At 58.3% G+C, this 22429-nt stretch overlaps 1 protein-coding gene across 1 annotated transcript in view; it reads left to right on the plus strand.

Annotated features, from left to right (window-relative positions):
* The first annotated feature begins 1692 nt into the window (after positions 1–1692).
* MYO15A (myosin XVA) overlaps positions 1693–22429 on the plus strand; it is a 52244-nt gene continuing 31507 nt past the window's right edge. Inside the window, exons 1-22 of the mRNA XM_028534378.2 lie at positions 1693–5464; positions 7423–7505; positions 8119–8182; positions 8975–9084; positions 9417–9491; positions 9713–9803; positions 13116–13121; positions 13470–13573; positions 13716–13779; positions 14691–14804; positions 15310–15471; positions 16411–16524; positions 17108–17166; positions 17250–17373; positions 18385–18480; positions 18850–18981; positions 19483–19608; positions 20335–20412; positions 21122–21270; positions 21360–21405; positions 21594–21718; positions 22175–22292. Of these exons, the coding sequence (XP_028390179.1) occupies positions 1787–5464; positions 7423–7505; positions 8119–8182; positions 8975–9084; positions 9417–9491; positions 9713–9803; positions 13116–13121; positions 13470–13573; positions 13716–13779; positions 14691–14804; positions 15310–15471; positions 16411–16524; positions 17108–17166; positions 17250–17373; positions 18385–18480; positions 18850–18981; positions 19483–19608; positions 20335–20412; positions 21122–21270; positions 21360–21405; positions 21594–21718; positions 22175–22292 (5718 nt within the window). The 5' untranslated portion in view covers positions 1693–1786. The remainder of the gene's footprint in view (positions 5465–7422; positions 7506–8118; positions 8183–8974; positions 9085–9416; positions 9492–9712; positions 9804–13115; positions 13122–13469; positions 13574–13715; positions 13780–14690; positions 14805–15309; positions 15472–16410; positions 16525–17107; positions 17167–17249; positions 17374–18384; positions 18481–18849; positions 18982–19482; positions 19609–20334; positions 20413–21121; positions 21271–21359; positions 21406–21593; positions 21719–22174; positions 22293–22429) is intronic.

Consider the following 22429-nt stretch of genomic DNA (forward strand, 5'->3'; position numbering starts at 1 on the left):
GTGAGGAGATGGAGAGAAAGAGACCTTGCTTGCTCACACATTCACCTCTCAGTTCCCCACCCCTTGCCTGAAAGGGCCTTTCACTGTCCCTGTTTCACAGATGAGCAAGCTGAGCCTCCAAAATCACCTGAAGGCATGGAGTCAGCAAGTAGCAGAACCAGGGCCAGAACCTCTCTGTTCTGGGTTCTTTTAAGCAAAAACTTAATGGACCAAAGAATTCACTTTGGGACCTGAAGCTTAAACACAAGTTCAGTGAGTGGAGAGCTGGACACTACCTGGAGGTCTGTCTTCACCCACCCTGGGCCCTGTATGTCCTGTTCTTTGATCCTTGGGCAGAAAGGAGGAGGAATGGTTCTGAGATCCCAGGCCCCAGAGCTGCCACCACCAAGTTCTCCCTCCACCCTCTGCTTTTTTTTTTTAAGATTTTATTTATTTTTAGAGAGGGGAAGGGAGGAAGAAAGAGGGAGAGCAATATCAATGTGCAGTTGCCTCTCCCATGCCCCCTACTGGGGACCTGGCCCGGAACTCAGGCATGTGCCCTGTGACTGGGCATCAAACCTCGACACTTTGGTTCACAGTCTGACAGTCCACTGAGCCACACCATCCAGGGCCACCCTCTGCTTCTAACAAGCCACGTCTCTGCCTCTTATAGTGCAGATTCTCAAAAGGGAGCTAGTCATCAGCCTGACAGTGGGCATATGGCCTTGGGTCAAGTGTCCACCCTGGATCAATGAGCTACACACAGTGATGGCCACTGCTTCTCAGCAAGGGCCAGAGCTGGGAGGAGAGGGCAGGGACTTCGGATATAGACCACACACGTGGCATCTCCAGCCACATATGCTCCCCAGCGGCTTTGCCAGGTCTTGCTTCCTCCTTGTGAAGGACACAGGGCACAGCTTATTACTCCCAATCCTACAGGTGAAGAAAATGAAGCCCAGAGAGGGCAAAGGGCTTTCCCAAGGCCATACGACCAGTCAATGGCAGAGCTGGGGATCAGAGCCTGGCCTGAGCCACCTCTGTTTCTGTTCCCTCAGCCCCTGGCCTGGGGCCTTCAAGGCCCTGCCGGGGCTCCACGGAGGCACACCACCTCACCTGCCTTTGGGGCTGACAGCCTAGTTCTCCCCAATGCATTATTCATGCTCCCAAGAGCCGGCCAGCTCCAGTTACGCTGACCAAAGCCCTGGGCATCTGCCCTGTCTGCTCCCCACTCCCTTTCCTGGGACATGGAGGGTACGAGGCTCCCCTCCAAGACAACTTGGTGGGTTCTGAACATCCCACTGTGGCTCAGGAGATGCAGCTCCACTCTCACCCAGTGGAAATGTGCTGGGTGGCTTGGGGAAGGTGGCTCCCCTCTCTGGGGTTCAGTGCCTTCCTCTGTGAAGTGGCAGTGACACAAGCACTCACTTTAGTGGGCTGAACCAGCTGAGGCACAGGGAGCTCTTTCCAGCAGGTCAGCATGGTGGTCCTTGTCACAGCTCCAAGGCCAAGATGGTCTCCCCCAGCCCAGGCTTCACTGGCTTCCCCTTCTTCTGGATAAACGACACCCACGTACTTTCCACCACAGCTTGAGGGTGAAACCCAAGGCGGCCTCTTGAGCAGATGAATTATGGATCCACCCTCTTGGAAACCTGGTCCGGGCCAGCAGCAGCTTAGCTGTCCCTCCCCAAGCCACCCAGGCCAGTCCCGGCTTGTAGAGCCACAGGCAGGAGACCCAGCAGAATCCCTGGTCTCCAGGTCCCTACGCTTGTGACACCAGCCCCAGCCCAGTGGGGAGCAGACAGCCATCATGGCAAAGGAGGAAGAGGATGAGAAGAAAGCAAAGAAAAAGAAGGGGAAGAAGGGGCAGGAGCCGGAGAAACCCAAACGGAGCCTCAAGGGGACGTCACGGTTGTTCATGGGCTTCCGTGACCGCACGCCCAAGATCTCCAAGAAGGGCCAATTCCGGAGCGCATCAGCCTTCTTCTGGGGCCTCCACACCGGCCCACAGAAGACCAAACGCAAGAAGAAGGCACGCACCGTGCTCAAGTCGACGTCGAAGCTCATGACGCAGATGCGCATGGGCAAGAAGAAGCGCGCCATGAAGGGCAAAAAGCCGTCCTTCATGGTCATCCGCTTCCCGGGCCGCCGGGGCTATGGCCGCCTCCGGCCTCGCGCCCAGTCACTCAGCAAGGCGTCCACGGCCATCAACTGGCTCACCAAGAAGTTCCTCATCAAGAAGGCTGAGGAGTCTGGCAGCGAGCGGGCCACAGTGGACGCCTGGCTCAACCGCTCCGGCTCTCACATAGGCTCCCGCAAGCTGCCCTTCCCATCGGGTGCCGAGATCCTGCGGCCTGGAGGCCGCCTGCGGAGGTTCCCCCGGAGTCACAGCATCTACGCATCTGGAGAGCCCGTGGGCTTCCTGCCCTTTGAGGACGAGGCCCCGTTCCGGCACGCAGGCTCCCGCAAGTCATTGTATGGGCTGGAGGGCTTCCAAGACCTGGGCGAGTACTACGACTACCACCGCGAGGGTGACGACTACTACGACCAGCAGTCCTTCTACCAGTATGAGGAGGAGCAGGAGCCCCACCTGGCTGCCTACGGCCCTTATGGCCCTTACACCTCTTACGGCTCTTACAACCCAGCCTGGCCGCCCTATGGAGACAACCCTCATGGGTACCCACTGGAGGACCCCTACGACTACTACCACCTGGACTATTACGGTGGCTCTTACTACCCCACATCTGCCTATGGCTACAGCTATGGCTACGACGATTATGAGCCCCCCTATGCTCCCCCAGGGGGATATGTGTCTCCCTACAGCTACTACGATAGTTATGAGGGCGAGCCATACACCCACAGCTACTACCTGGACCCCTTTGCCCCTTACGATGGGCCATACCTGCCCTACGACCTCCCGTACGGTGTGCCTGCCTTTGATCCCTACAGCGTGCCCTACAGTGCTCCCTACAGCGACCTCTACCCTGAAGGCATCTATGGTGGTGGGGCCCAGGCTATATACCCCCCAGAAGTGCCCTATCTTTATCCAGAGGAGTCGGCCTTCGCATACCCATGGGTGCCACCACCCATCCTATCACCCCATAACCCTTACGCCCACCCCATGGATGACATCGCAGAGCTGGAGGAGCTGGAGGAGCCGGAGGAGGCGGTGGCAGAACGTCAGGGCACCTCCTTCCGCCTGCCCAGTGCCACCTTCTTCGAACAGCAAGGCATGGACAAGCCGGCCAGGTCCAAGCTCTCCCTCATCCGCAGGTTCCGCCTCTTCCCGCGGCCCCAGGTGAAGCTGTTTGGGAAGGAGAAGCTGGAGGTGCCCCTGCCCCCCTCCTTGGACATCCCTCTGCCCTTGGGGGATGAGGAGGAGGAGGAGGAGGAGGAAGAGGTTCCCCCAGTACACACCGGACCCTATGCCTACCCCTTCTGGGGCTTCCTTACGCCGCGCCAGCGCAACCTCCAGCGGGCCCTGTCGGCCTTCCAAGCGCACCGAGCCCACCGCGGCCTGGGCTTCAGCCCTGAGTTCGGCCAGCCCTCGCCTCGCCCGGCCACCTCGCTTGCACGCTTTCTGAAAAAGACGCTGTCGGAAAAGAAGCCCGTCTCGCGGCTCAGGGGCAGCCAAAAGGCCCGGCGGGGAGCCCCCGCAGTTAGGGAGGCCGCCTACAAGCGCTTCGGCTACAAGCTGGCCGGCATGGACCCCGACCGGCCCAGCACACCCATAGTGTTGCGGAGGGCCCAGGCGCGGGCGCGCAACAACAATAACTCACACGGCCTGCCCGCGCCCCCGCCAGCTCCCGCGCCTGTGCCCGCGCCGCCTGCCCACTGGAGCGCGCTGCTCTCCCCGCCAGCCGCGCGGCGGACCCCCAGCCCCGGACCCCTGCCCTCCAGCCCCTTCTCCCCAGCTCTCTCGGGCCTACCCCGGCTGGCCTCGCCCTATGGCTCGCTCCGCCAACACCCACCGCCTTGGGCCGCACCAGCCCACGTGCCGCCACACGGCTCGCTCCGCCGCCACCCGCCGCCCTGGGCCGCGCCGGCCCACGTGCCGCTGACACCGCAGGCTGGCTGGTGGGCCTTCGTGGAGCCCCCTCCCGTGAGCCCCGAGGTGCCTCTCGACCTGCTGGCCATTTCTGGACCCCGGCCCTCCTTCCAGGGCTCCCGCCGGCGGCGAGGGGCATCCTTCAGCTTCCCCAGGACCTCCCCGCCAACATCTCGGAGGCATGCCTGGCCGCCCCTGCCTTCCCCCCAGCCCTCTCTGAGAAGTCTGCCCGGCCTGGGCTACCGATCCCCCTTGGGTCCTGCATCCCCTCAGCCTTCCATGCGGGCTGGCCCCTTCCAGCCCACCTTCTCGCCCCTGCCCCGCCGCCCCAGGTCCCTGCGGGAGCCCCTGTCCCCACACCGTGTCTCTGGGCGGGTGGGTGGCCCACAGTCCCCCTTGCCTTCTCCTCTACTGGGTGCCAGCCGGCGACACTATTCACTCAACCTGTCCTCTCGCCTCCCACACATGTGGCGCCGCCGCAGCGAGCCGCCCACCAGAGCAGTGAAACCCAGGATGCGCCAGTCCTTCCAGGGGCCTCTCAGTCCTAGGCCTTGGCCTGCACCAGTGGCTGTGGCTGCGGCTGCCCCCGAGCTCCGGGAAAGCCAGCAGGAATCAGAGGACTCAGAAGTGCCCTGGACAATGCCCCCACTGGCCCCCAGCTGGGACGTGGACATGCCTCCCATTCAGCGCCCATCCTCACCCTGGCCAGGACGTGCCTTTTCCAGGCCACCTCCAATACCGGAAAACCCCTCTCTCCAGCAAGTCAGCCCTGTGCTGTCACCTGACCCCCAGCTGGAGAACAGTGACTTCACCACTGTCCTCCTGAGTAGACACCATGATCCGGGGCCTGGAGAGCTGGCCAAATCGGCCAGCCCCAACCCTGGGAAGCCCAAGGAAGAGGCCCCTGCTGGGGACCCAAAGCCACCAGCAGAGCCCGAGCCCCTGACCCCAAAGCCCCCCAAGGATTCCTCCCTAGAGAAGAAGGTGTTAAGGCTCAGCCTCTCCCACCCTCTGGCCAAATGTGACCTAATGAGGGCTACGTGGCCACCATGGCGCCGCTGGGGAACGCTGCCCAGTGCATCTGCCCCCTTGCAGCCCACTCGTGCCATGGGGCCCCTGCCCAAGGCAGGTGAGCTGCGCCAGGCAGGTCCTGGGCGTTTTGCCATAGTCATGCCTCAAGTGCAAAAGTCGAGCTCTTTCCAGCAAGTTGGTCCTGACACCCCACAGCCTTCCATCCAGCTGACTGAGGACCCAGAGCCCAGCCCCAAGCCAAGAGCCTGGAGTCTGCTGTGGTCCTGCCTCTGGCTGCCAGCGAAGACCCACCGACCCTGGCCACAGGCACACACCCACTCCCCATCCTGCCGCCAGGGCCCTGAAGCTGCCTGTCCACCCCACGGGGGCCCCTGGGAAGAGGCTGGCCCAAAAAGCTGGTGGAACAAGGTATGGGGACACAGGTCAGAGGGAGGGCTTAGGGTTCTGTTCTGGGAAACAGGGCAGGAGATCATCTCAAGACCATGTTGAGCTGCTGCCTTTTGGGGTTCAGTCTTCCCATCTGTGACTTGGGTAGAACAGCCCCAGGCACAGGACAGTGGCACCAGAAACTCCTCCCAAGTCACTTTGAGGAAGGGATCTTGTCCTAGCCTGGGCTCTGAGCCCTGTCCCAGTGTAGTCTGTATGGCATATCTGTCCTCAGCTGCCCCTTAGAGATTCTGGCTGGGTACAAAACTGCAGCACTTGCCTGTCCACCCTGCCCACCCTGTCCCAACCCAATGCATGTTCATACTTTCTCTCATTTCCTCCTGACCCTCCCTCCAATTGGAGTCTTCTTTCTCTCTGGGGTTCCTGCTTAAGGGCCCAGGGTGTGCTGCAGGATTCTGGACTCCCTGAGGTGAGGGGCTCAAGAACCAGGCTTCCAGCCTCTTCATTGCACAATGGGGAAACCGAAACCCAGAAGGTCACACGGTGGATCAGGGCTGAGCCAAGACTCCTCCCCAGTCTTGCTGCCTGGGGGGTGAGGGGCAGGCAGCTTTCTGAGGGGTGCCAAGCCCATGCCTGGCTGTCATGCTCTGTGGTGGAATGTGAGCCCCATACTGAGTAGCCTTCAGTGAAGGGGGAGTGGTCACCAGAGCCTCCCCGGAGACTCCTGGGGTAGGCGGGGCATGCAGGGGCAGCAGGCAGTTCTCAACCTATGCAGACTGTGCCCAGTGCAGCGGGCAGCCAGCTCGCCCGGCAATGACGACAGGGGCAGCCTGGCTGCTGGGGGGGCCCTGGCCCCGGCGGCGGGTACCCAGAGCCGTGTGGGCCACAGCGTTGCGGGAGCGGGCTGCAGGGCGCCCTGGGGTGAGGGGCAAGGATGCCTGGGCCCTCCTCACCCTGGAATACGTGAGTGGCTGAATTATTCAGGGTTTGCGGCCACTGGCACACATGGGCAGCAGGCTGGTAGGCGGGAGGCCAGGGCCCCAGGGCAATACTCGTCGTGGCCTACTTAGCATGCAGGGCTCCCTCCTGGTGTCCCCTTTCTTCACCTGCTCAGGGAGGGGTGTGGGCTAGACCTGAGAGACTGGATAGCCATGTGGGCCCAGGCGTGCCTGCATGCCTGTGTGCCTGAGCTGTGTGTTTGGGTGTACCACAGCCATGAGGAGAGCCTGTGTGTGTGCACCAAACTCTAAGCAGCTACGGCATTCGTGGGTTCACGTGTATACACACAGGCACAGAGGAGATCCTGCAGCCCAGAGGTGGTATCAGGACTTTTATCCCAAGACACCGCCCCCCCCCCCAGAGGTATGGGGACAGCCTGAGGTGTCCATGCACATGAAATTGTGTCAAATGGGTGCTGAGAGCCCGTGCCTCGAGCCAGGCACCACAGGCCTTCCTGCATGTCGGCACCTTGCAAGCCCACAGGCGTGCATGGGACTTGTCTGAGCCACAGATTCCACTGTGTGCAGGTCTTTGCATGTGGGCCTCTGTGCTTACCCCAGCCTAGGCACCAACGTACAGCACAGAGTGGAAGAGCCTTGGTCTTGGTCTTCCTGGAGGCCACATGCACCAAGATACAAATGTTCCAGTTATCACATGAGCAAAGACTTGGGGTTCACCCTGGAAAGGGATGTCAGCATTCAGAGAGCTCGGGAGGCCGGGAGGGCTTCTGGCCAGGCAGTGTGTGGCACCCAACACCCAGGTCAGACACAAGAGCACGTAGGGATGCTCGAGCAGAGGGCGCCACTGCCCCGGAGTAAGGTGCCACAGCTGCTTGCCTTCCAAGGCAAGGAGGCCCACAGGCCCCACCTGGCTGTGCTTCAGGATCCCTCCTTCAAAACAAGAGCAGGTCCCAGTTGTGTCTGAGTCAGGTGGCCCCACATGGGCACCTCAGACCCATGACCACAGACCCTCTCTCACAGATGCATTCCATCCGAAACCTGCCATCCACGCGGATCCTCGGGCAGCAGCAGGAAGACGGTGTGGAGGACATGACACAGCTGGAGTGAGTGGGCACATGGCAGGGTCAGGGAGGGGTCACTGGGGAGAGCACCCCTTCCTACCAAGGGCACCCTTCACCTTCTGGAACATTTGCAGAGCCTCAGTTCCCTCATCTGTAATGTGAGGGCCACACAGTGTCACAGAGGCCAAATGTGTGCACAGTTCAGCTCTGGAAGTGAGGTGAGCCTGGGTCCAACTCCCTGCCCCACCACTTACCAGCTGGAGGGCCTCGGGCATGTCAATTTATAGCTGTGCCCCTCAGTTTCTCATCTATAAGATATGGGTGGCATGGCTGTTGTTATGAGGGCACTGGCATGCTGGTGGTGCCCAAACTCGAGGGCTGTGCTGGCCTATATCATTGTCCAGGTGTGGTGGCTCATCCCTTATGTCTGCTAGCTCAAAGCATCCTCAACCCAGTGAGTGAGAAAGGGCACTGATTATCATACCCATTGGACAGATGAAGAAACTGAGGCACAGAGAGGCTAAGTAACTTCTCAAGGCCTCACAGTTAGTTAGTGTCAGAGACAGGGCTTGAACTCAGGTCCTTTTGGCCAAGACCCTGCACTGAAGGGAAGTAGGCCTGGCCTGACTGCCCTTTTTCCTTCCTGCCCTCCCAGAGACCTCCAGGAGACCTCCGTGCTATCCAACCTCAAGACCAGATTTGAGCAGAACCTCATTTATGTGAGTCCTGGGGGGGGGGGGGGGTCGGCCCTGGGCTCGGGGCTGCCAGGCAGCTGCCTCCCTGTCTCCTGGGTCCTCGGTGGGAAACATCGATCTCTCCTGCATGGCCCCAGACTTGCAGCCTCTGGTTTCCACTCTGAGGTTTCTACTTTTTGAGCATAACCTACTGGAGCCTGGAGCTCTGAAATCCAAGGTCCTAAACAGCGCCCTAGAGTGGCGGCTCCCCGGACAGAGACCCAGAGACAGGGAGCCCAACAGAGAACGCTTCCAGAGTCCCTGAATCCATAGACCTGGGCCCCAGGAGTGGGGAGGCCAAAGGGAGGAAGGGAGCCACTAGCCGCAGAATGACAGACGGAGGCCCAGAACCACAGTGCAGGCAGCAGAGTTATCTGGCAGGGCTCTGGTCACCTCAAAATCCACTGCCCTCCAGTCACCTCCCCACTCCAGCAGGTGGAGGTTTGCCCTCATGATGAGGTGGGGGCTCCTGGAGCCTGGCCCTGACTGTGAGTGAAGGAAGCAGGCAACAGCTGACATCGCCCCCTTCACAGAATCATGGCTATGGGGCTTTCCTTATTCCCAAACCCTCCCAGCCTCGGCCGGCACAGTGCTTGAAATCCTACTACCAGAGCAGACAACCCACCAAACTCTTAGAGGCCCAAGGTTCAAACACTGAGGCCAGGCAGCCAGACGCCTGTCCCCAGGGAATCAGGGGTCCAGGCTGTCAGGACAGGGGAGGGACACTCAGGGTTGGGAGAAGTCATGGCACTGAGACCACCACTGTCTGCAAGGCAGACGTACATCGGCAGCATCCTGGTGTCAGTGAACCCATACCGGATGTTCGGAATCTACGGGCTGGAGCAGGTGCAGCAGTACAGCGGGCGGGGCCTGGGAGAGAACCCGCCGTGAGTATCTGCTGAGCAGTCCTGGGCTCTCCTGGGTCTCTGTCTGAGCTTGGCAAGTCCCTGGCTGCCCCTCAGCCATGGGTCAGGGCTGGTGGCAGCTGGCAGCCCACCTGCTCAGCCCAACAATATTTTCCCAAGCCTGGCCACAGCTCCTACCAAGATGGAGGCCACTGTGGCCCCCAGTAGGGAATGGTTCCCCAAGGGCAGGGGTGGAGTGGGAATGGCTGCTTGGCTGGACAAGATGCCCCCACCCTTGCACCTGCCTTCTGGAAGGTTTGGAAGCACAGAAGGCAGGGGTCCACCACAGTGTTCCCTGTGGCCTGTCTCTCCAGGCATCTCTTTGCAATTGCGAACCTTGCCTTCGCCAAAATGCTCGATGCCAAACAGAACCAGTGCATAATCATCAGGTGAGCAACATAATTCTATCAGCAGGTGAGGCTGAGGACCTTTGTGCACATGGAGGGGGATATAGGGAGGGTCCTCAGGCAACAGGTCTGCACCAGACAGACCTGGGGAAACCACGTGGCTTCTGGGCCCACCAGCCTGCCTCTTGCCTTATGGTGGGAGTCAGGGAGCCACAAGAGGCAATGGCCTGGTTGAAGCTCACTCTGCCCCTGTGCCTGGACAGTGGAGAGAGCGGCTCTGGAAAAACTGAGGCCACCAAGCTGATTCTGCGCTACCTGGCCACCATAAACCAAAAACGGGGTATCATGCAGCAGGTGAGTCTGTCGTCTGCCCAGGGTTCTCAGCTGAGCAGCCCCTGTGCTCCCCCAGAGCCCAGGCTTCTTGGCCCCACTCAGAGGTTGGACATTTCAGCCCAGGTTTGCACTGAGAGTGCTCTTGGGACCTGGGGCTCTCTCTGCCTCCCAGGGAGCCTCTGTGGGGGACCCCTCCTGCCTGCATCCAGCAGCTCCAGGTTCTAGCCTTCTGGGGCTGGCTACAGTAGAGATCACAGGGACAAAGGGCATCCCTTTACTCCCCCACCTGGCCTCACCTTCCTGGCTATGGCTCCCAGCAGGTTTTGGAAGAGGCAGGAGAAGACTAAATGTAGGGAGGCTTAGGAGGGTAGTTAGCAGACACTGGGATGCTGAGGAGGCCCGGCCAGAGTCTGCAGGATTGGAGGTCTGCCCCGAGTGCAAGACCTCTGAACCTGAGAATGGTAGAGGTTTCCCGAGGACCCCCTCTGTGCTGGGCCTGAGCTGGGCTCCAGGGTGGCAGGCAGCAGAGACAGACTGTTCTAGCGGAGAAGACAGAAAAACAACACACAAGTGAATTATGTGCAAGTGAAAAGGTGGTGAGTTATGAAGAAAAGAAGGGGGAGGAGGATGTGTTGGGGGAAGCCCTGCTGAAAGGCAAGGGAGCACCAAGGAGACCTGGGGGATAGCACATAGGCAGAGGGGACCACAAGCACACAGGCCCTGGGGTGCAAACAGGTCTGGAATGCTCAAGGGACACCAGAATGGCAGCATGGAATCCAGGTGAGGGAGGGTGGTGGCTCAGGCAAAGGAAGTAGACCCCAGAGCAGTTCGGAGGCCAGCCAGCAACCTCCTGAGGGACCAGACAAGGTTGTAATAGAGGGGGAGGGTCCAAGGGTAATCCCAGGCATCAGGCCTGAGCCACCCAAAGCTTGGGGCTGCTGCCAGCCAGCCAGCCAGCCGGGTGCACTGGGCTGCAGAGAGAAAGCAATGGTGCCCTCGAGATCTGCCAGGCATCCAGAAAGAGGAGGTGGGTGGCTATGGATGCACCCTGAGCCTGGAGCTCAGGGAAGGTGGGGCTGGAGGCAAAGGTCTGTCTGCCTAGAACCTGACTCTTAGACTTCCCACCCTGGCCCATGAAGGCTTATAAGTGGCCACAGTGACCCAGATGATGGCGATCTCAGCAGGTGATCTTGGGGGCATCAGGCAGAGGCTCCTCAGCCCCGGGAAGCAGGTCAGCCCAGGCTCTTTGGTCAGGAGGGCTACATTTTGGTGGGCCCCTTCTGATGCCCACCTTGGCCTACTGGCCCCTCCATCAGCCTGAGTCTCCTGGCCACCAGCCAGGCCATCCTTGTCCCTTGGCCCCAGGCAGGGTTTTCAAAACCTCTGTGAGTAGACTCCTGCAGGACCAGCTGAGTAGGCCAGGAAGTGTGCACACGGAGCCTGCCTGTGTGCAGGGCCTCCTTCAGCTGTGTCCCTCCAGGGCCCCATTCACAGCGGGGCCTCTGAGGCCTGGGAGGGAGTCAGCTTGCCCAGTGCCCCAAAGTGAGGGGCTAGAGGGACCAAGGTGGGAAGTTCAGGGCCGAGCACTCTCTTGGCAGGGTCAGGGAGGGTGGTTGGCGCTGTGGGACATGGCAGGCTGGTGAGCTCCCATGCGGGGCTCTCAGTGGCCGTGAGTGCGTGCCTGACCACTGGGACAGCTGTGGGCTTGTTTTCTAGCCTTGCTCAGCCTGCTTGTGTAACCAGAGAGGCTGGATCTAGGGTTGCTTTTAGGCGTGGCTGGGTCCAAGGTCTTAAACAATGTCTCTTGTCCCTCATATATGGGTATCACCCTCATCCAGTCTCCCACTGGTCAGCAAGATGGCGCCATTGAACCCGAACCCACACCTCCCAACATGCTGGAAACAGTCTCAGGGCTCTCTCCCACCAGCTGGTTTTGGCCATGTTCAAGGTTCCCCAGGGTGGGTAGTGGCTGGAGGCTCTGCACCCAAACCACACGTACCACCCCACCTGGGGACCAGGTTGTGGGCCCCACAGAGCCAGGTGTTCACCACCTGACTCACCTGTCCTGGCCCCTAGCCCCTAGCCATGTACCCCAGCCCTGCCATGGGCACTAGGAACGCAGAAGCAGCTGACTCACCCTCGGGTGCTCTCAAGTGACTCCAAGACTAAGGGACAGTACAGGCCACAGCCAAGGCAGATCCTAACCCACTGACCAACCCCAGGCCGGCCCCTGCTCCTCTCTGGGCCTTAGCCTTCTCCTCTGTACAATGGTCCCAGTATTTCCTGGACTAACTGCAACTGCAGGAGTGACCAAATGGAGGGAACTGGCACCTTCCCCAAGGTAACAGGTATTATTTCAGCAGAGTCTGGGGTTCCCCTGCATCTCCCTTAAGAATTTATCCTGAGAAGATAAGTCATCATGAGGACACTGTATGCACAACTAGGTACACAGTTGTCACAGGGTTGTGCTCTCACTTACAGACATGTTACCTCACCTCTCTGAGTCTCAGACCCCTAATCTGTACAAGGGTGATATTAGGGCCTACTTTATAGGATTGTTAACTATTAGGCAAAAGGATCCAGTGCATGGTAGGTGCTTAATAAATGGGAGATGTGATTAGCTCTGCTCTGATAAAATAGATTTCACCTGTTTAGCAGGTATCTGTTGAGGGCCTCCTGTGCACCAAGTCCCGTGTAGATGCTGGGACCCCAGCGGTGTGCAAAAAGGCAGACTCCTGCCTGTGGAGGCTGACACAGTAGTGGAAGAGACAAGATACAAAGAAACAAGAGCATTTGCCAGTGGTGCCGAGGGCTACTGAGGGAGGGACTCCTGGTGCTTAGAGGCCGGCATGTGCCTGGCTGTAAAGGACGCCGCCAGGAGGCTGTGGTGCTGGGCAGAGAGAGGTCGGTGGGGGCTGGGCCTCAGAGGGCCCTGCGAGGACTTGGCTTTGTGCCTGAGTGAGGCTGGAGGACGTGCCCTGTGCAGGTTTTCCAAGGGCCTCTGTAGGGACCCAAGGCAGGACCAGAGGCCTCCAGGCACCCCAGTTACCCATGTCTGGGAGGGGAGGGAGGGGACGACCTCCCTAGACCCTTCTGGGAGGTAGGCCCAGCAGACATCTGCGTCTGGAGCCACACTGCAGGCCCGGAGCCCAGATGCCTGAGGGTCTCTGAGGTTCCTGGCTTCACTCTCCTGACCCCACAGGGGCCCAAAGGGGTTGGCCAGACCCTCAATGGTCAGAGGGCCTGGTGTTGTATGGGGAGAGGTGGTCAGTCCCACAGGTGACCTTCTGTCCTTTTTCCTCTCTCCTCTCTGCCTCCTGACTGCTCCTGAAGATAAAGGTATTTGGAGTGTGCACGTGTGTGTGTGTACATGCCCATGGCCCTGTGAGAGGCACATGGGTGTGTGCATGTGTGCACACTCCATGTGGAGGTGGGGTTAGCAGCAGGCAGTGTCTAACCACCTGTCCTGGCTGGGCGCTGCCCTGTGTGAGGCTGGGCCTGCCAGTGGGGTAGCTGGGGTCTGCGTGTAGGGTGGGGCTGCATGTGGTGGGGGGAGCCCACCTCTGATTGCCCCTAATGAAGGGGGTCCTTGGGGAGGTCTGTGTCTGGGAATACCAGGAGTGGCCCTCGCCAGGCTCCCCACCCTGAGCCCCCAGAATAGTTTCTGCATCTTCTCCCGGGGCCCAGATCCTAGAGGCCACGCCCCTCTTGGAGTCCTTCGGCAATGCCAAAACCGTCAGGAATGACAACTCCAGCCGCTTTGGGAAGTTTGTGGAGATCTTTCTGGAGGGGTGAGTGGGACAGTGGAGGGGCCCCAGAAACCCAGCTGTGTGTGCCACATCCTGGCACAGCCCTCAGTGCCCACACCAGCCCCATCGCCCTGTCCACCAACTCCCCGGGCTCAAGCTGACCCTGCCCCGCCCCCCACCCCAGGGGCGTGATCGCCGGTGCCATAACCTCCCAGTACCTGCTTGAGAAATCCAGGATTGTGTTCCAGGTAGGCCGGGACCTCCACAAACTTGTGTGTCCAGACGAGGGATGGGGTCGAAGGGGTGTATGTAGTAACTCAGAGCCTGGCCCCTGGCCAGGCTGTGTAAAGGTTGAATTAATGAACAAATATGTGTGTAAGTGTGAGCTATGACAAAATCCCCTCCCGCACACCCTACAGCCACATTGGCTCTTCCTTGCCCCTCAGGCACAGCAGGCATGGCCCCGCCTCAGGACCTTTGCACTTACTATTCTTTCTACCCGGAGCACTCTTCCCCCAGACACCTGTATGGCCAAACTCCTCACCTCCTCCAGGTCTTCCCTGAAATGTCACCTGCTCAGGGAAGCTGTCTTGTTGAAAAATGAACTCCCCACCCCCTTCACTGCTTTATTTTTTCCCAGAGCACCTCTCACCACCTGACATATTTTAAGTTTTAACCAGGAAATGGCTGAGTGTCTGTCTCCCTGGCTGGCAGGTGGGCTCCATGAGGCCAGGGCCTCTGTCTGCCTTGCTCCCCGCTGTATCCCAAGGGCCTGAAGCAGGACCGGGCCCATGGTTGGGGCTCAGCCACCCTGGCTAAACAGACTGTCAGGACACTTGTGTCTGCTCTATGACACACGTGTGCATAAGTGTGTGGAACTTGTGCACATGAAGAAAAACCACCTTTTCTTAATTCTCCAAAAAAAATTAAGCCCTGCCCAGAGCACCCTCCCCACCACCTCACCAGGGCCTCTCCACCATCCTCTTCCTACCCACAGCCAGAACCAGTCTGGGGCTCCTCCTGCACACAGGTGCCAGGTCTCACCTGCAGCCCCGTGCACGTGTTTACATTTGTGGGCACACCTTGGCCTGTACGTGTCTGCGGGTCATGTAGGTGGGCAGCTCCCCTCTCTGCACCCACCCACCCACCTACTCTGCAGGCCAAAAACGAGAGGAACTACCACATCTTCTACGAGCTGTTGGCTGGGCTGCCTGCACAGCTCCGGCAGGCCTTCAGCCTACAGGAGGCTGAGACCTACTACTACCTGAACCAGGTGAGGGCCAGCAGGCATCTGAGGGTCCCTAGGCCTGGTCCCCCCCCCCCCTTCACCCCAGTGGGCTGAGAGAGCCAAGTCATGGTGTCCCGATGGCCAGCAAAGATGATGGAAGTTTGGGAGGGCAAGTTGGGACTTGAGGTGTCTCATCATGGCATGGACAGGGGTTCAGATCCAGGGTAGAGGAGGCCTACCTGATTCTTCATTTTTCTGGGTGCTGTAACAGAGCCAAGCAGCCTAGAGCCACTACACTTCCCTCTAGAGCCTCAGTTTCCTCATCTGTAAAATGAGGCAGCACTGCCCCACTTCCCAGGGATGTGGTGAGGATTAAAGGGAGGAAACTACCCAAAGCTCTCAGCACAGGCCCTGCGCAGCGCCTTCCTGCCTATGGGAGTGCAGTGAGTCTGAATGTCAGACTTGGGCCTTATAGGTCAGGGCAGAGCAGTGGCCTTAGGGGTGACCCGTCCCGCCCTGGACCCTGACCCCTGGCCCTGCCCTTGCCTAGGGCGGGAATTGTGAGATTTCAGGGAAGAGCGATGCGGACGACTTCCGCCGGCTCCTGGCTGCCATGGAGGCCCTGGGCTTCAGCGGGGAGGACCAGGACAGCATCTTCCGAATCCTGGCCTCCATCCTGCACCTGGGCAATGTCTACTTTGAGAAGTATGAGGTGAGAGACTGGCACAACCTGCCCTGTGGCCCAGACACCTTGGGGACACCGGCGCCTTTTCAGGGGCCTAGGAACCATCGGTATTTGCCTTTCAGGTTACACCACACACATGCCATTGGTTCTTTTTCCCCACTTTGGGGTTGCTCATTTTTTTCTTACTGATGTATGAGGTCTCTTTACTTATGCTAAGGAAGTTAGCCCTTAGTCTTTGATATGAATTGCAAATATGTTTTCTGGTGTATCATTTACATTTTGACTTTATTTACAGGTCTTTTGGTGTTTGGGTTTTTTTGTTTTGTTTTCACCATGCAGCTTTTAAAAATTATTTTCAGGCATTTCATTAATCAATCTTATATAAATTTTAGATTACTTATTATTATTCAAGAGACCCCTCTAAAATTATAACAACTTTCCTTCATAATTTTTTCAAGAATCCAATTTCTTTTTTTCAGGCAGTTGCTCAATTATACTAATCTCCCTACTTGATTTCTGATTGTTCTGAATGATGGTTGCTCCATATTCTAGTTGTAATTTTGATGCAGTTGTGCAAAGAGGCGAGCCGTACCTGCCTACGCCACCGTCTCCACTGGCAGTCTAACCCCTCCACTTGAGGAATACATATTTGTCATGTACTAACTTCCTATGTATATTTATGCCTAATTCCAGACTTTCTATGGTGCTTCATTAATCTATTTACATACCGTGTGTCTATTATCTGTTTTAATTACTGTAACTTTGTAATATGTTTTCCCATCTCCTAGGTCCCTCTGCACTCCTATTTCAGAATTTTCCCCGCCCTTCTAGCTTGCTTATATTTTTTTCTATGAACTTTAACGAACTATAGAAGTGATCCCTGAAAGTATAGTCTTTTTGTTTTTCTATGAACTTTAAAATCAGCTCATATGGTGGACAACATAGTCCTGCTGGTATTTTACGTAGACAGACGCACAGGAGGTGGCCTCGGTAGTGAGCGCCCGGGAAATCCAGGCTGTGGCGGAGCTGCTGCAGATCTCCCCTGAGGGCCTGCAGAAGGCCATCACCTTCAAAGTGACAGTGAGTTTTGGGGCACCGGAGATTTCTCAAAGCCTCCTGCCAGTGCCCACACAGAGCCACTTTGTGTCCCATCCTGTGGGGGCCCTCTCTCCCCCTTTTCTTTCTTCCCTGTCCCACCCATCTTCTGGGGAGGGGTACCTTAGATGCCAAAGGCATTAGGTGCTCAATCTCCAGGTCTTTGCAGAGGCTGCTCCCTCTACCAGGAATGTTCTTTCCTTTCCACCCCTACTCCTCCTTTAAGACCCAACACAGGTATCTCCACCTCCAGGAAGCTGTCCCTACCCCTGGCTAGGTCAGTGCCTCCTCTGGCCTTCCACAGCCCCTGGCCCTTCTTCCCTTCCCAAGGCTGATCTCACCGGGTGGTATCTGCTCATGCCTCTGTCTCCCCCATTAGACTAGTGGCCCCCACCCCCCGCTGGCCTAGCCAGGCAGAAGGTAGGACAAGGGTGTCCTGTTCCACACTGGCTGACTGTGTACCTGAGACCGGTCATACCAGCTTCCTTCCCCACTCCCCCAATCCTATGGGGACTTCCTGGAGGTGGTGGCCAGCCTGCTGTCACTCAGGTGCCACATCCCTCCCCAGGAGACAATACGGGAGAAGATCTTCACCCCCCTGACTGTGGAAAGTGCCGTGGATGCCAGGTAAGGCTGCACTCCTCCTGACCTGAGCTGCTGATGCTTCACCCCCCATGGTGCCCACCCACCCCAACACCCCTCTGCTCCAGGGATGCCATCGCCAAGGTCTTGTACGCACTGCTGTTTGGATGGCTCATTACCAGGGTCAACGCACTGGTGTCCCCACAGCAGGACACGCTGTCCATCGCCATCTTGGATATCTATGGCTTTGAGGTGGGGCTTCATGGATGGGTGAGGGGCCAGGAACATAAAGCTTCATCATCCCCCTCTCTGCCTATAGCACAGCCATCAGGGCCCCCTCCCTTATTATTATCTCTCTTGTCTGCTACCATCTCCTTCACTCACCCACAAGCCATCCCTGAGGCCTCTGGGTGCCAAGCCCTGTGCTCACAGCAGGAGGGACCCTGGAAAGGACCAGACCTAGGCTCTGCCCTTGGGAAGGTTCCAGAAGGGTCTGGGTGGGCATGGGGGACAGACATTGACAAACATGTGGCAGAGCCGTAACAGAGTCAGCCTGGCACTCGGGGAGCCTAGAGAAAACCCTTAGCTGGGCAGGGGTCAGGGAAGGCTTCTTAGCAGAGGAGACATCCCTGAGCTACTCCTTAGGAACCAGTAGAAGTAGAGGGAAGAGCATGTGTGAGTGCTGAGTGGTGGGGTGGGGTGGGGCCTGGCATCTCGGGGGCTGAACATCATGTGTAGGGGTGGCGACATGCCGAGTGCATGAAGGGTGAGAAGCAAGGCAAGGTCATAACAATAAAGGGACAGCTAGTGTTCACAGGGCACCCGTTATGTGTTAGGTACTGTTTGCTCTGAATACTTTATGTTCATTAATTCACATAATCCTCACAACCACCTTATAAAGTGGTATGGTCATTATCCCTGTTTTACAGATGGGGAAACTGAGGTATGGAGGGCCTATCTAAGGTCACATAGTTAGAAAGCTTGCAACCCTGGCGGAAGGTTCCAGAGCCTAGGCCCACCACCTAAGCTACCTCTCACCGAGGCCTAGATTGCCAGGCTCACACCTGCATGTAGTGGGAACCATAGAGGCTTCTGAGCAGCAGGTCTGCGACCAGGGCTCCAGCAATTGGAAGCTGTGGCAGTGGAAGGCAGGGTGGGCACTGAGCCTGAGCTGAGGGGTGGGGGAGGGCAGGGCCCTGGGGGAGGTACAGATGGGCTGCTGCCAAAGAGGGACCAGGCCCAGGCTCACCACCTGCCTGGCAGGACCTGAGCTTCAACAGCTTCGAGCAGCTGTGCATCAACTATGCAAACGAGAACCTTCAGTACCTTTTCAACAAGATCGTCTTCCAGGAGGAACAGGTGTGCGGGGCCCCTGCGTGCTCCCATCTCCGTCCCCTCTGGCAGTGGCCTCCTGGGTACAGACGTGCTGGTCCTTTAAGGAGGAGTCCATAGACTGGAGGGAAAGCCACACATGTGAAGAATGTGTCCTGGAGGGGAAGGTTCTGGGGTGACGACCCCCCAAGAAGAGCCTCTGGGGGGTCCTTTCTACCCTCTGCAAGGCTGTCCCACATGAGGGGAGGAGAGGGGCCAAGAGATGGTTCATGTTGCCCTGCTAGGAAGTGAGGCCCCTGTGCTAGGAGGTATGCAGGCAGAGGTGCCCCTGCCTGCCCCTTCAGATTGACTCAGCCTAGGAGGCAGGACTAGGAGGCTGAGCCCCCCTGCCTGCAGGAGGAGTATGTCCGTGAACAGATCAACTGGCGGGAGATCACTTTCGCTGACAATCAGCCCTGCATCAACCTCATCTCTCTGAAGCCTTACGGCATCCTGCGCATCCTTGATGACCAGTGTTGCTTTCCCCAGGTGAGCCGTGGGGAAGCAACACTGTGTGAGGCTGCAGGTTGTTCATCAACTCCGAGCCCCGTGGCCTCATCTGGCCTGAGTCCTACCTTTCTCTCTGCTCTGGCCTGGGATGGGGGCTGAGGACAACCAACCTGCCATTCACAACCTGAGGTGATTGAGGCTGGGTAGGGCTGCAGGTGTCCAGACAAGGGGAGTCAGAAGGCTTCCTGGAGGAGGTGACTTTAGGGTTGGGCTTCCAATTCTGATTAGAAAACACAAGGGTGGGACGGGTGTTATGGGCAATGGGACTAGATGGCGCAGAGGCAGCTGGGAGCTAATCAGACACGCCTGTCTTCAGGGGCCCACTTAGGCCTCCCTAAGGCAGTGGGCAGCTGGGGGAGCTGTGACTTGGTCTTCCTCCCCAGTGTCCACTGGGGATCAGTTAGAGCTGGGAAATTGGCCACTAGGCCAGGAGCGAGGTGCCCAGGCCCCTGCCCACCCACCAAACCCTGCCTGCCCCAGGCCACAGACCACACGTTCCTGCAGAAGTGCCACTACCACCATGGCGCCAACCCGCTCTACTCCAAGCCCAAGATGCCACTGCCTGAGTTCACCATCAAGCACTACGCTGGCAAAGTCACCTACCAGGTGAGACCCGAGACCACCCTCACAGCCTCCAGCACCAGTTTCCTGCTGTTGGAGGCACAGAAGCACAGCCTGGGCTCTGGACACACCCACCTGGTTCCAGTCCTGGCCCTGCTGATCCTCAGCTGTGTGACCTTGGGCAAATCACTTGACCTCTCTGGGCCTCAGTTTCCTCATCTGGCAAATGGGGATGATAACATTTAGTGTCCATCTCTTGGGTGTGAAGTGTCTAGGACCAAGGCGGGTTTGATAAAGGGTAGCTATTGTCAAAGCAATGTCACTGGGGCCACTCTCATTGCTGATATCACAGGCACACTCCTGCCCTGGTGTATCTCAGGCCAGGGTTGTAAGCCTCTGTCCCTATCAGGGCCCCCTTTTCCTTATCTGCCCGACGGGCACAGGGCAGTGTCCTCCACTGAGGAGGGGCCAAGACCTGCACCTGTCCTGTGAAGGGCTAATGCCCCCTCCCCTGGGAGTGCAGAGGACAGTGGGGACAGGATGGGGTACCATAGTAGGGGAAGGGTCCGGTCCCTCCTAGCACAGACAGGGAGACAGAGGCCTGGAGGTGCAGGGCCAGGGCCACCCCAGGGCTGCAGGGAGGAAGGGAAGAAGACAGGAGTTGGCAGACTGGTGCGTGCTGGGGCGGGTTAGCCCTCCACCCTGTCCCCCAGGTTATAGTCGGGGAGGGGGTGTCCCAGCCCCAGCCACTCTGCCATTTCCCCTTTCCAGGTGCACAAGTTCCTGGACAAGAATCACGACCAGGTGCGCCAGGATGTGCTGGACCTGTTCATTCGAAGCCGGACACGAGTGAGCAAGCCTCACTTCTCTCTGGCCCTGCCCCAAGCACCCAGCCATATCCAGGCCCCTGTCCCAATCTGAGAAATGGGGTACCCTAGCCAGCCCCTGGCCTCATCCCAACCCTGACCCTATACCTCCCACTCCCCAGCCTGGCCTTGCTGTGTAGTATCTCTCGTTCCTGGCCCCACCCATAAAGGGCCATGCCCCTGGCTGGCCCAAGTGGATTGCCCCATCTCTCCCATCCTAGCCACGCCCACCCAGCCTGGGCCCACCCCTCCTTTCATTCCTTGAGTGGGTTCTCTCCTTGGTATTCTCTGCCACTCTCCCTCCTCTGGGTCTCCATTTCCTCCTCTGTCAAATGGGCACCCCCCTGCTGAGGTCACCGCCAGCATTCAGGGCCCTGTGTGTAATAGGCCGCCTCAGGCCCAGGCACAGCCAGTGCCTATGTGTTCCCCAGATAGGAGTCATCCCAACCACAGGACAGGTTCACAGGGCAGGGTGTGAGCACCCTGACTCGAGTCATGTGCAAGCCAGGGGGACAGTGGTTTTGCAGAGAGGGCAGGGGTGTCTTGGGTTAGTTTTCTGGCCATTATCAGTGTGGGGACTCAACTCCCTTCACTCTCTCACTTCCTCTCTCCCTCCCCCTTTCTCATGGTCACTCCCTCTCTGTCTGGGAACCTTGACCATGCCCTGGGGCCTGCTGCCCTCCCCTGCCCAGGTGGTGGCCCACCTCTTCTCCAGCCATGTCCCGCAGGCCACCCCTCAACGCCTGGGCAAGAGTAGCTCCGTCACCCGGCTCTACAAGGCTCACACAGTGGCAGCTAAGTTCCAGCAGTCACTCCTGGATCTGGTGGAAAAGATGGAGAGGTGGGCAGGGCCTAGCTCCCTAGGACCCTCAGGGATGAGCACTTTCCTTCTCTGGAGCCTTATACTGCTTTCCTCCCACCCTTGCCCAGGTGTAACCCCTTGTTTGTGCGCTGCCTGAAGCCCAATCACAAGAAGGTATGTGATGGCTGAGGAGGTCCCTCGGAGAGTCTGATCCTCTTCCCCATGCTGTATGACCTTGGGCAAGTGGCTTTGCCTCTCTGGCCCTCCAACTGCCTAGCCCACCACGGGAATATTTGCCTTCGATGGCACCCTTTGCCCATGGTTGGTCCGTGTGCAGACCTCTCTTTGGGCCCTCTCCGCAGGAACCAGGCCTCTTTGAGACCGATGTCGTAATGGCACAGTTACGCTATTCGGGGGTGCTAGAGACTGTGCGGATCCGCAAGGAGGGCTTTCCAGTGCGGTTGCCTTTCCAGGTGTTCATCGACAGGTACCTCAGTCGCAGTGGTTCCTTCACCCCACAGAGCCCACCCTCCCCGGCCCGTTTGGGTCCCAGGAATGCACAGCCCAGGTGGCAAGGGCTTGCTGCGCACAGAGGCTTGGGTTGTGCACTGCATGGGACCACCACAGGCTAGCTGTGCTGTGGCGTATGTTGTTACTGTTTTCCATTTTTCCATGGTCTGATTATGTGTTGATTCCAAGAAGATTTTAATAGTTATTATGACACATTTCCAGCAGATGGCAGTAAGGTGTCTTAATCTACTGAAACCTGACATTGAGACATAGAGTTTTGAGGGCAGAATGCCTTTTTCTGACTAGAAGACACTGAGTGAACCACTTTTGGGCCCTGGGCCTCTTGGAGACGGCGGGTAGGGGCAGACTTGGTGATCTAGCGGGCAACTGGCGTAGTAGGTCCCATAGCTGCAGCTGACTTGGGCCCCTGCAGGTACCGCTGTCTAGTGCCCGTCGAGCACAAACTGCCAGCCAGTGGGGACATGTGTGTGTCGGTGCTGAGCCGCCTGTGCACAGTCATGCCAAATATGTACCGTGTTGGCATCAGCAAGGTGAGTCCCACCCCACACTCAGCCCTGGAGGCCCTAAGTTCAGGGGCTCCAAAAATGGAGCCCATGAAGTCAGAAATGCCCAAACTAGAGATTACTGCCCTAGGGGCCGTCTAGTTGAGCTCAGTAAATGGAATGCT

The sequence above is a fragment of the Phyllostomus discolor genome, chromosome 8 (genome assembly GCF_004126475.2).
Source record: "Phyllostomus discolor isolate MPI-MPIP mPhyDis1 chromosome 8, mPhyDis1.pri.v3, whole genome shotgun sequence".
NCBI classification, from domain to species: Eukaryota; Metazoa; Chordata; class Mammalia; order Chiroptera; family Phyllostomidae; genus Phyllostomus; species Phyllostomus discolor.